Source organism: Loxodonta africana, chromosome 4, assembly GCF_030014295.1.
Source record: "Loxodonta africana isolate mLoxAfr1 chromosome 4, mLoxAfr1.hap2, whole genome shotgun sequence".
Taxonomy (NCBI): Eukaryota; Metazoa; Chordata; class Mammalia; order Proboscidea; family Elephantidae; genus Loxodonta; species Loxodonta africana.
Window position 1 is genome coordinate 87,582,090 of NC_087345.1, and position 13,013 is coordinate 87,595,102.

At 50.6% G+C, this 13,013-nt stretch overlaps 1 protein-coding gene across 1 annotated transcript; it reads left to right on the plus strand.

Moving 5' to 3' along the window:
- Nucleotides 1-1,898: 1,898 nt before the first annotated feature.
- Nucleotides 1,899-4,990, plus strand: GPR84 (G protein-coupled receptor 84). The gene is made up of 2 exons (XM_003405479.4): nucleotides 1,899-2,025; nucleotides 2,498-4,990. Exon 2 carries the CDS (start codon nucleotides 2,506-2,508, stop codon nucleotides 3,694-3,696), a length of 1,191 nt encoding a protein of 396 aa, XP_003405527.1. The 5' UTR covers nucleotides 1,899-2,025; nucleotides 2,498-2,505; the 3' UTR covers nucleotides 3,697-4,990.
- The last annotated feature ends 8,023 nt before the right edge of the window (nucleotides 4,991-13,013 follow it).

Consider the following 13,013-nt stretch of genomic DNA (forward strand, 5'->3'; position numbering starts at 1 on the left):
ACAGGTACCTCAAACCTGTTAGTATAAAACTAAATTCATTATTTACCCCTTCCCCTAAGCCTGCTTCTCCTCCCACATTCTCTGATTAAGAGCACTACCATTCACCTGGAAATCTGGAAGTCATCCTAGTTCCTCCCTCTTCTTAACCCTTCATCCAGTGAATCACTAAATAAGTCCTATTTGACCTCTTAACAACCTATTAATCCTAATTATTATTTTCCATACCCACAACCATTATCCTAGCCAGGACTGGCTACATAATATGCAGGACCCAGTGCCAAATGAGAATGCAGGGCCCCTTGTTTGAAAAGTATGAGAATTTCAAGACAGTGACAGCAGAGCATTAAGCCAAGCACCAGGCCCTTCTAAGTACAAGAACCCCATGTGGTTTCATGGGTGGCACACCCAATAAAGCTAGCCTTGGACCTAACTCAAGCCCTGCATAGGTAGCTCTTACCTGAACTGGTGCCTCTTGACTGGTCTTTCTCACTTCTGGTCTGCTGCAGGCCTTCACTCCCTACTCACAGCAATCTGAGTATGGGTCTCCCCATCACCTGCAGGATAAAATCCCAGCCACTTAGCATGACACAGCCCCTCCTTGATTCCCCCCCCCCACCCCGCTTACCTCCCAAAATCTTCTCTTTTGCTCCCTACCTCATACCCTTTATGCCAACTCTACCAAACTAAATGTAATTCCTCAAGATACCAAGTTTACCAAACCTCTGTGCCTCTATGTATGCTATTCCACCTGTCTAGAATGTCTCTCCTGATTATCTAAAAAAAACAAAACAAAACACTTCTGTTCATTCAAAACTCAGCTCACCAGCTCAGGCATCTCTCCATAGAACTCTTTCCTGACCTCCTTCTTAGTAGCTCACGCCTTCTTTAAAAAAAGACAAACCTGTTGCTATCAAGTCAATTCCCATTGCCCCATAGCATTTCCAAGGAGGGGCTGGTAGATTCAAACCGCTAACCTTTTGGTTAGCAACCAAGCTCTTTTAGCCACTGCATCACCAGGACCCCTCTTTTCTTTAAGCCCCTGCTTATACTTTAGAGAGTCAGCAAACTTTTTCTTAAAGGACCAGATAGTAAATATTTTAGGCTGTGCTGGCCAAGAGACCAAATTCAGGATATTATGTATCTATATAACCATTTAAACATGGAAAAAAAAATCTTAGCTCATGGGCCATATAAAAACGGATGACAGACCAGATTTGGCCCATAGACCAAAATTTGTCAATCTCTGCTTTAGAGAACCAATTATGTATTTCTATATTTACATACCTGTCTTCCCTGCTAGACTATGTGAAAGCCTGTGTGTCATACTTCCTTGTATCTCCAGTGTCAAGCTCAGGTCTGGTGCTCAGTAGGTACTACTACATACTTGTTGAATAGATGAATGAATGAATGAACAAAAGCATGAACCTCTGTGGGGAGAGAAGCCTGAATCCTGGATGTTTCATTTTCTACCTTTCTCCATCCAACTCCTTTTCTCAGACATACTAGGGTAGCCTATGGGATCTTCTGACTTGAACCATCTCTGAGCCCTGGAGAGAGGGAAGGCAATGCTTCCCCAAACAAGTCCAAGGCTTTTGCCTAGAGTTGCTCCTAGAACTTGGCTTTGTCTCTTTGACCCTCGAGAGTGGCCCAAATGTCCTGGTGCTCTGTCTTAATGACAACTTTTGTCAATGATCACATAGGTGTCCTGCCTTGCACACAAGGGAAGGAAACCAATCTTGGTCTCAGGAAGGAGTAAGAAAGCTCTGGGGTGACAGCAGGGGAATTTCAACAAAGGAGCCCAAATTTCAGTAGCCAAAGCAAAACGAGTAGGACCAGAGATGAGGAAGGAAGTGGCTAGGGTTGTGTAACTGGGGAGTTTCTCATTCTTCCAGTCCGGTATAATAGAAGACATAAGAGGAGGGTACTGTCTGCTTGAAACTTGATTGCCCTCCAGAAAGGGGTGCTGTTTGCATGAGTTGAGCTACTTCTTCCACTGGAGAGAGAATTGAAGGCTGGGAGACTCAGGTGTGTATTTTTCTGGCGAATGTACTTTTACTTTCTCTCCTCATCTGTCAGGTGGTAAGGAAGAAAAAATTGAGGTCTGTATGTGTGTGTAGTGGTGAGAGACAGGGGGACTACAGTGGTATTCTGAGTATAGAGTGGTCTCTGGGGGTGGGGAAGGAATTAGAAACGGGGGAAGGCTCTAGGGTTACTGACAGCATCTGGAAGGATATTGAAGGGGCCCAGTGTTTGTGGCAGCAGAAAGGGCACAGAGATTAAGAGGTACTCAGATAAAAATTTGGGGAAATCATTGATAATGGGAAAGGACTAAACCTAAGGAGAAGGATAGGGCTCTTGGGATAAAGGGGAATGGCTATGGAGGCTGATGGGTGAGCTCCAGGAGCAGTTCCAGTGTCCAGAGGCCCAGGGCTGTCCAAGAGACCTACATTCAAGGCCAAGTTCTGACTCTCTTCCTCTTCCATCCACGCCTCTTCAGCCTTCATCATGTGGAACACCTCTGACGCCAACTTCTCCTGCTACCATGAGTCTGTGCTGGGATATCGTTACATTGCGGTTAGCTGGGGAATAGTGGTGGCTGTAACAGGCACCGTGGGCAACGTGCTCACACTGCTGGCCTTGGCCATCCAGCCCAAGCTCCGCACCCGCTTCAACTTGCTCATTGCCAACCTCACACTGGCTGATCTGCTCTACTGCACCTTGCTCCAGCCCTTCTCAGTGGACACCTACCTCCATCTGCACTGGCGCACTGGTGCCACCTTTTGCAGGGTTTTTGGGCTCCTCCTCTTTGCTTCCAACTCTGTCTCCATCCTCACCCTCTGCCTCATTGCACTGGGGCGTTACCTCCTGATCGCCCATCCTAAGCTCTTTCCCCGAGTTTTCAGTGCCAAGGGGGTAGTGCTGGCACTGGTGGGTACTTGGGTAGTAGCTGTGGCCAGTTTCGCCCCACTCTGGCGTATCTACATCTTGGTACCTGTAGTCTGCACCTGCAGCTTTGACCGCATCCGAGGCAGGCCCTACACCACCATCCTCATGGGCATCTACTTTGTGCTTGGACTCAGTAGTGTTGGCATTTTCTATTGCCTCATCCACCGCCAAGTGAAGCGAGCAGCGCAGGCACTGGACCGGTACAAGCTGCACCAGGCAAGTGTCCGCTCCAACCATGTGGCTGGGGTAGATGAAGCCATGCCTGGTCATTTCCAGGAGCTGGACAGTGGCCTGGCATCAGGAGGGCCCAGCGAGGGGATTTCATCTGAGCCAGTCAGTGCTGCCACCACCCAGACCCTGGAGGGGGGCTCATCTGAAGTGGGGGACCAGGGCAACAGCAAGGTAGCTAAGCAAATGGAAGAGAAAAGTCCTCCAGAAGCACCTGTCAAAGCCAGGCCAACCAAAGGAGCCCCAAAAGCCCAGGACTCCTCATCAGAGTTTGGGAAGGTGACTCGGATGTGTTTTGCTGTGTTTCTCTGCTTTGCCCTGAGCTACATCCCCTTCTTGCTGCTCAACATCCTGGATGCCAGGGTCCAGGCTCCCCGGGTTGTCCACATGCTTGCTGCTAACCTCACCTGGCTCAATGGGTGCATCAACCCTGTGCTCTATGCAGCCATGAACCGCCAGTTCCGCCAAGCATATGGTTCCGTCCTAAGACGAGGGTCCCAAAGTTTCCACAGGCTCCGTTAGCACTGTACCCCCAGCCACAAGAATCCAGGACTATCCATTCCAGAACCAAAGTGGCCAGCTGGCATGGGAGTAGGTGGAAATAAGACTTGTGGACTTCAAAGATCATCCTTCTCATAAAGGCCAGGTCTCTCCATGATTGTTTAAGCCCTAGGCTGCCCAAAGAGCAAATTATTAATAAATTAATTCTTGGCTTTTAATGCTCAGATGTGGTCTCTGGGAAAGAAAGAAATAGGCCAGGCTTGGTTTGCAGCCGGAATCTAATAGCTGAGAATGTGGGGGTGGGGGGGTTGCCAGAGCAGGCCGGGGCAGGAAGCAGCTGTCCTGGGACATAGCCTTCTGCTGAGGGGTTTCCAGGTAAAAAACACACCAGCTAGTTAGAGAGGATTAGCCAGCCTTTTTGTTTAACTCCTCAGAAATGGCCCCTTAACTACGGCTGTCAGCATCCCCTATCCCCACAAACAGGTTGATTCAGCTCAAAAAGTTTGTAATCCAGCTTTGACGTTCACTCCAGTAGCCCAGCCCCCTGACCCTTGCCCTAACCCAATGGAATGGTCATGGAGGAGGGCTCAGTGGAAATGGAACTAAGCTTAGCTGGGGAAATGGCAGACAGGGGTTCCAGTTGCCTAAGTAGGGTCACGCTGGTCAGAGCAGATTCCCCCAGGCTCGGGCCCAGGCCCTCAATTCCCCCAGACCTGCTGCTGTCATCCTAGTTTGTGAAAGCAAAAGAGCGGAGGCTCCAGTTAAGAGGACTCAGGGGCCAGGCTGGGGAAAGACTATACCAGAGAAGTTCCTTTCCTCCAGCCAGACTAACAACCAGTCACCTGTGTGCTCGCGCACTTGCATCCTAAAAAAGCACCTGTGGCCACCAGATGACGCTGGTTCTCTGTGTTTTCTCTCTGGCTTCCCGATTGAGAACTGAAGGTGCCAGCTGGACTAGGAGTCCAAAGACCCTTAACCAGCAGAGGTGGATACCCAGAGATATCTGCACTCTCCCTTTTCCCCCAAAGCTTAGGAAGAAACATGAAGAATGAGACATTTATTATTCATGAGATATTTATTGTCTACTTGATGGGGGTGTGGGGGAAGATGTGGCAAGTGGGGAGCAGAAAGGGAGTGTGGGCACTGTGCTGGCCTTGGAGGTGGAGTGTGAGAGTCACGCTGACATGAACACTCTGCACACTGTTCCCTCCCCACCCCTCAAGTCCATGGTTTTAGAGAACAAAGTGGAGTCCAGAGAGATTCAGACAAGGGCAGAAACAATCATAGCCAGGTGGACAAATCGATACCCTCACAATCAACACGCTTCCAGGGCCCAGGAATCCTGCCCTCTTATCTAGAGCACATGCTCCTGGTGTCTCCCCACAAAAATAACAGCAGCCTAAACAGAGTCAAGTTCGTTTTACTGAGGGAGGGACCAGACAGGTGGGGTGAACAGCAGGACCAGTGAAGAACATCAGCCTGGGAGGGTAGAGAGCAGGGTTCCCACCAAGACTCTCCGAAACTAGCTCTGTGAACTTGAGCAGGTCACTGGACCACTTTGGACCTCAGATTTTGCCATCTGTACAAAGAGTAAGTTGCACTCTTACCATGTGCCCAATGCTGTTCTAAATTATGTGAATATGCTATTTCATGTAATCGTCACAAAAACATCATGATGTAGCTTTTATAATCTTCCTTTTCAAATAAGAAAATCAAAGCACAAATAGGTTAAATAACTTCCCCAAGGTCAAATGGCTAGTAAGTGGTACTAGTACTGCCCTGATCTGAATGCAGAGAGTCTGACCTCAGTGCACGCCCACATGTGTAACCACCACAAGACAGTTGCCTTTCTAAAACTAGAATCAAGTGACCAGGTGATCCCTAAAAGTCTTTCCAGTCTGGACCTTCTAAGATTCTAAAAACTGACCATTCTCCAAAGGATTGTGAAAGGGTTAATTTTTCATACTCCTTGAAGGCAATTCAAAAGCTTTGGCAAGGAAAAATAAGCAGCAATAGGGACTGAGGTTAGACCTCAGGAAGGACTTCACAATTTCAGTCGCTGGAAAAAATGACTCAGGTGGAGACAGGAGGAAACCCGGGAGTCTAAGGCCACAGAGGACAGGATATGCGCAAGAAAGTAACCCTTTTCCCTTTTGCCTTCCACCGCGCACACAACCATCCCTCTCCTATTTTCGATAGCGCTGATGTGAGTGAGAAGAGACGAAAGAAAAGCAGTATCTCTTTGGTTCTCTGTCTTGCGGATATGCATGGTGCGAGTGTGCCCATGCTCGAGGTCCCTTACAGTGTGGGGCTCACGCGTGTCTCGGAAAGTGTGTGCGTTTGGCGGCTCTGTAAGCTCATGACTGTGAATCAGTGCCTGTCTCTCTTTGTCTCTTTATCTCTGTCAGTCTCCCGCCAGAGCTCTATCACTGACTTTCTGACGCTATCTCTCACGGCCTCTCTTTGTCTCTCTCCATCTGTCCGTCTCTCCTGTAGGCAGTCTTCATCTCTAGTACCTCTGTTATCGCCTTTTTTTCCTCCTAAGCTCGTTCTCTCCCTTCTCCCCCCTTCCTCCCTCCCCTCTCCCCTAGCCCGGGTTCCAGTCCCCCGCCCCGGCAGCTCTAGCTCGCACGCACACTCTCTCTCTTTTGCTGTCTCTTACGGGCAGATTTATGGTCAGCCCAAGGTCTTTCATTGGCTAAACATTGACAGCGCTTGATTTAACGTCGCCTCTCATTGGCTGAACTTGACAAGCCGATTTACGAGTCATCCTGCCATTGGCCAAACTGCCTTCGCTCTGATTTATGGCTCAGGGGCTGCAGAAAGGAGGGGGCACAGCTGGGGAGTGAGGATGCCCCTCCCCTCGCCACCTCTTACCCCTCCCTCTCCCTTTCTTTTTCTCTCTCTTCGTCTTCTCAAGGAACTGCTCTCTACTTGTTTCTCAAGCCCCCTTTTCCCTTCTCTTCCATCCACGGGCGCGGGGGGGGAAGGGAGTTGATGGGGGCTTGAGGGGGTAAATATGAGCGGAGAAGTCTGAGAGCTTCGGGGAGGTAGAGCAGGGAAAGGAGAGACTGAAGAGGGAGAGAGGATAGTGAACTGGAGATGGAAGGGAAAACTGAGAGGGCAAAAGAGGTGAAAGAAAGGAGAAGGCTGAGAAGGAAAGAAGACTAAGGAAGAGAAAGAGCTTTGAGAAGGAAAGAAGGGGGGGCAGTAAGAGGGGAAGAAAGAAGAGAGAAACTGAAGAGAAAAGGTGGATTTGAGGGAGCAAATAGGTCAAAGCTGGGACATTCGGGCACAGAGGAACTTTTTTTTTTTTTTTTTTTCCACACCTCACTATCCAGACAGAATAATAAGAGATGGAAATTTCCTGTTTAGACCGTGGCTCTGAAAAGGGTCTGAAAGGAGCAACGAGATAGAGAAGGCGCAATAGAAAGGTGAAAAAGAATGAGAAGGAAAGGAGAACTGGAAGGTAACAGCAAAGAAAAAAGGGAGGGAGAAGGATACAGAGCTAATGAGGAAGGTCACAACTAAGGTTGGCTTTTGTTTGTTTTTTGGGGGTGGGGGAAGTTCAGTGAGAAAGGACTAATCCCTAGAGGAAATTTTGAAACAACTCCTCCGCCCCCTCCTCCTCCTCCTTCCCCTCGTCTCTAGGAAGACCCGTTGGCGTCTTGATGGGGACAAGTCAGGCGCCTCCCCCAGGAGATGTTCTGCTATATCCAGTCAGTAGTCGGCTTTCCATTCCACATACCTTACTCCTCCCCCTTGCCTACCTCTCCAGTTAAATTTATGAGTTCAGGATTGGCCTTCAGGAATTAGGGATATTTATGCTTCTTTGAGAGTGAAGTTTGGAAGGTGATAAATAAGGGGCCATGGGGAGGTTGTAGCTGGGGGCTCCTATTTTTAGCATGACCACTTTCCCAAGACCCCCACCCACCGGTTCCCTCTCATCTTGAGCCAGAGAGGGGAGCACTTCAGGGAGGTGGGGAGTGGGTTTCAGATATCAGGAAAGGGGTTTGACTATCTTGGAAAGTTCTTCAGAGGACTGCAGAGCTTTTGCAGCAGAAAGGATTGAAGGCAGATGGGGAAGGAACTTTCCAATCATCCTGGAATTCTTAGAACCCCTGGAGTACAGTTACTGCATTTCTGCAGAACATGGAGGGAAATAGGGAGAAGCCAGTTTCCCCTCTGTTTCCCCTAAGCTCAGCTACTAAGGAGTAGGGAAGAAGAGCCAGGAAATTCAGAGGCAGTTTCTCTAGCCTGTCAGCCCCCTTACAGGGAGAGGAAGATTTGAAATTCCCCACCCTCCACAGACCATAGCCTGGGTCACTGGGAGAAAAGGCTAGGAATGTGCAGCTTAGGGCATCTCCTAGGAGTCTTGGCCCCCAAACTGTCCACCCCAACTGCTGGCTGAGAATTAAAAACAGCCAGTAGTTCTTCACACCCTTTGCCCTGAGCCTCCAGGAAATGAGGAAGGGCAAGGGTTATCTGCCCCATAGATCCAGCATGTTGTCTCCAACCCTCAGCTCCAAGAGCCGTGTGTCTGTGACTCCTAGCCCAGTCAGAGGGCTTGCTCTGGGCTTGAGTAGATAATGAACAAAGATAGGGGTTCATGATATAAGGGAGGAGCAGAGAGACAGAGAGAGAGAGCTGGGAAGAGCCCCTACCACCACCGCCATGTCTTCCATCCACTATGGCCTCAGCAGGGATGACCAGAGTCCACACACACACATCAGACTGTGCCGCCTAGAGTGGGAGGAGGAAGGGAGTGAAGGGTCTAGACTGGCCCTTTAAGAGCCACTTAGGGTCAGAAAGCCTGGGCTACAGAGAGGGGAAGGAGCTGATGTCAGAAGATGGATGGGCAGCAAGATGGGGATTGATGCTAATGGGGGAGTTAAAGCTAAGTACCCAGACACTCAGAGGGCAGAACTGCAGATCTGTCTTCCTTATGCTCACTCCCCCTCCCCAAACCAAAGCTGTAAATCTGCCTCCTCAATTGGGGGGAGGGAGTAAGGAAAAAGAGATGCTCTTCTCTCCCTTTTCCTGTTTCTTCATTACCCAGTGCCCCCTCCCAATTCTTTTGTCCTCTTCCAATCTCTCCTCCTTGTCCATGACCCCTTCCCACTAAAATTTCCAGTTTTCTGCTCTCCACCAGGAATTGAAGGAATGGTTTCAGCATGCAGGAGAGTTTGAGAGGAGACCGTAAGTTCTCCTTCACCAGCCTTCAGGCTAGAATGGGTTATTAGATTTGTGGGGAGAGCCTAGTAGACTGGAAGCTCCAGGTTGCCTGTTTTTCTTCTACCCTCTTCTCTTTTGGAGGAAACCTGGAAGCCTTCTCCCAGGACAGTAGGGAGAGGACAGGAAGCAGGATGTTGGGTGCCAGGGGTTGGAATGGGGGTGGGAGCATTTGGGATTGGGTTTGTGGAGGCCTGTGACACGCTGGGATCCTGGAGGGGCTGGTGGGCCTGCAAGGGCAGCTAGGGAAGTTGCAGGAGCTGTCCGCTGAGAGATAAATGGTCTGATTTCTCAGAAACTCCTGGATCATACCGTTCCCTCTCCTTGAGCACATACTCTTGTCTGCTGAGTAAAGACAATTTCAGGCCAATAGCCTATTTACTGTAAAGGCAGGGTCCGGCTGCTCTCTCACACCTCTCAGGAGGGAGGTGGGGGTGATTAGAGATGAAGGCCTTTGCTTCCAGGTAAGACTATCCTTTGCTTCCAGGTAAGACTATCTCCCAACTTCCAGGATCCATAACCACCCTATTTTCCTCCCTACACCATCGAGGCCTGTTCTTGGGAAGTCCTTTGCTACATTAGAGGGAAGTCGCTTTTCAGCTCATCTGTTGCAATGTTAAATGTGAACCACCTCCTGGTCCTGGAAACAATTGGTGCTTCAACACCTGGATCTAATAACCTTTGAGGAGTTCCATTTCTTCCTTTGCTTCCAGATGAGACTGTCTTTCATCTTTCAGGACCTGTAATCACCCTCTCTCTCTCTACTGGCAGTCAGAGCCTGTTCTTTGGAAGTCCCTCTCCATATCAGAGAGAAATCCCTCTCCAGCTCATCTGTTGCAGTGCTAGACCTGATTCCCTTCCTAGTCCTAGAAACAACTGGTGTCCGAGTGCCACCTGGTTCCTGAGTCCTCAGTATCCAAGACAATGACCCTAAGACGTCAATTTCATCTCTCCCCTCCTCCCAGGCTTCCCTTCAGAGGCCTAGAATCACCTCAGGACCATCCTCTTTTCTGTTTCTTATGTCTTCAGGGACAAGGGAGAGAGCAAGGCTGGAGCGGGAAAAGTTGGGGGCTGTGAGTAGGGGCTGCTAGAACCCAGGCTTCCAGACTCCCAGCATCCGGCCCAGTGCTCCCCCGATTCCGGCGAGAGGTCAGCCATTGCCCTCAGCCCTGGGCTCTGGCCCCTTCTCTATACCAGCTATAAATCCTGTCTTTGTCTCCACTTCCAGACCTGGGCCCCAGGCAGGCTGGGGGTCAGAGACTGGGGGAGGGGTCAGTGTGGAGGAGGGGAAGATACAACAAGAGTGGGAGGAGATGGACAGGAGCAGCTGGTGCCCATTGGGGGTGGGCAGTGAGGGAATGGGCCTCTTGACTGCATGGATCCTAGCTGCACATTCCATCAGACCAGCATTCTAAACCAGAAAGCCAGGATTCCTAAGATGTGGAGACGCCTTGGGAATGGCCCCTGAAGCATCAGGAATGCTGGGAGATGGAAGGTTGGTATAGGGTGCTTCAAGAAAGAAGATTGCTGAAGGAAATAGAATGAAAATGTTGTGGGAGTTATCCCTAATTCCACCACAGACCCCTACACACTGACCCTGCACACATACACACACACACAAGATTTATGGCCCATCAGCACCAGTGAGAGCCCTGGTAGGAGCTTTCCTGCCTCTCGCCTGGCTGCTCCCCAGCAGCCTTCTTTTGCTGTGACTTTCCTGTCTCTATCTCTTGCTTCTTTTCTCTGCTTCCAGCCTTATTCTTTGTGTCGGTTTCTTTTCACTCTCCCAGTTTGTCATTCTCCCTTTCTGCGAACTCTCAATCTGTGCCTCTTTGTCTCTCAGTCACTTTTTTCTCTCTTCTTATGTTTCTCTTTCCATCTTCCTGTCCCTCCTCCTCCTTCTCCCACTTCCTTGGATTCTCCATCTGTCCTGTCTCTGCTACTACCATGGAACGACCCAGCCATTCCTCCTGTTCACTCCCACTCCAGAGCCTTCTGCTGTGGACCAGGGGGACCTCCAGGCATCAGGTGGCAAGGAAGGATTGGAAGGAGCAAAGAGGCTCTAAGTGAGTCCATGCATTTGGTAGGAGGTCTGAGATCATATAGGGTTATGGAATGGAAGAAGGAGGGCAGGAGAGCATGTGGCAGAAAGTGACCAGAGAGAGAAGCACAACTAAGAGAGGAGGGGTGAAATGGTAGAAAAGAGAGATGAAGAGAGAGAAGACACATAAGGATGAACACTAAAGAGAAAAAGGTAAGGACTTAGGGTTCCCTTTAAGTATGTGTTTCGGGCCAGTGTGAGGAGAGGAGCTTTGAGGCACAGAGCCAGAGACAAGCTCTGGAGACCTGGCCAGCAAAACACAGATGCATGCCCACCACGCAGCCTCGTTCCTGGCCTCTCTCCCCTACCTGGGAAGGTCTCCGAAACTTCTCTGCAGTCTTGGAGCTCTGGTTCCATCCCCACTGGCCCCCCTTCCCTACCACTTCCCCTCCTCCCCAAGTTAGAATGACATCAGCTCTGGCTGCCACTGTCCTCAGCCCTGCTGATGTACTCTCCCATGAGTGAAACAGAGGCCAATCGCCCCTGCCCCACCCCTTCATTCCCGTCCAGGAGCTGGGGCTTATAGTCCAGCATCCCAGGAGTGGGCATGGGAGGAGGCAGTGGTACCAGGAAGGTGGCTGCAGGACATGGTGAGAAAGGAGAGGGCATGGGCATCAGGGGGAGGGAGAGGAGCTGGAGGGAAGCACTCGAGGCAGAGAGGCTGCAGCACTAAATCACCCTGTGGGGGGGCTCCCTCTGCCTGAGCTCAGTGGGGTGAGGAAAGGAGAGACACTGGGAGGGGGGCAGAAGAATGGGGAATCGCCACATCTGGCAGGCAGGTGTCTGGCACTGTTCAGGCTGTAGTCACTTTCCCAGCCAAAGGGGAAGAAAGGGGGGAGAGGGAAGGAGGGGCCTCCCAGGGTCCCATGGGGAAGAGAGAAAGGCTTACGACAGAGAAAAAAAAAAGAACGAGGCCCAGAATCCAGCAGAAACTGGCCAAGGGGGGGAAATAATCAGACCCTTCTTCCAGTCTCTGCTGCGGTCAGTGCTCATAGCCTGAAAGAAAATTGCAGGCCAGGACTGGGTAGGCTGGGACACCAGAGCTCCAGTCCTAGTAGGAAACAGAGAAGGCAGGGGAAGTTCAAACCAGGCCAGGCTGGGGAAACAAGCTCAGAGAACTCCAAGTTTGGGGATTAAATAGGACGCTGCTCTCAGCACCACTCCTGATCAATGCTGGATGAGTAGTAGTAAGATTAGAATGGTAAAAATAGTATGGCTGGGGGCACTGCTTCTCCCAGCTCAGACTGGCCAAGGCAAAGATACCCAGCCCTCATCCAGCCCCCTGTACTCCAACTTTCAACGCACAACTGCAGGGTGGTACACCCAAGCATTTTTGTTTTTAAATCTGGTGAAGGGGATCCTAGGCACAGGTTGCTGAGCTTAATTGTCAGGTTCTTATGGAAAAGACAGGCAAGACTGGACAACTGTTTCATGTCCTGATGCTGGAGAGGTTTCCCCACGCCGGTTACCTTCCTTCCCTATCCGAGGTCCTAATTTGGTTTCCTGCTTAATCCTGGAATTGCAGGCCCATTTTACAAGCAGTAGAGGTGACTGAGGAGACCCTTCAAATCACATCGGAGAGGGGGGCTTCCCACACTCCGCCCTCCTTAGAATCCTGCAGAGGAAGGGGTAAAGAAAACCAAAGCATTCTCCTGTCGCCGCAGCAACCATAAAACCCCCAGCTAAATCCATCTTGTGAGCTCACCGCCCCATTAAGATGCAGGGCCAGGCTCTGCGCCAGCCCAGCCACATTCATTTGAGCGAATAAAGGTGGAGGAAGGGGAGGGGAGCAGGCTCTGGAGGGACGGGGAAATGGCAAGAGGTTATTTACACCACCGTCCTGACCTTCTGGAGCAGCACTGGCTCAGATAAATAACCCGCTCAGTGCCGTTTCAGAGCAGGAGTGGGAGGTGCAGGAAGGGAGCCAGGGCTGGAGGAGAGCCCCCACGCAGGTGCGCGTCGCCGGGTTACTAATGGCTGATGCGGGAGCAGGCAGCTGGCTTTG

Excerpts from the sequence above, each read along its gene's own strand:
- GPR84 (XM_003405479.4), top strand. The coding sequence starts at position 2,506 with ATGTGGAACACCTCTGACGCCAACTTCTCCTGCTACCATGAGTCTGTG.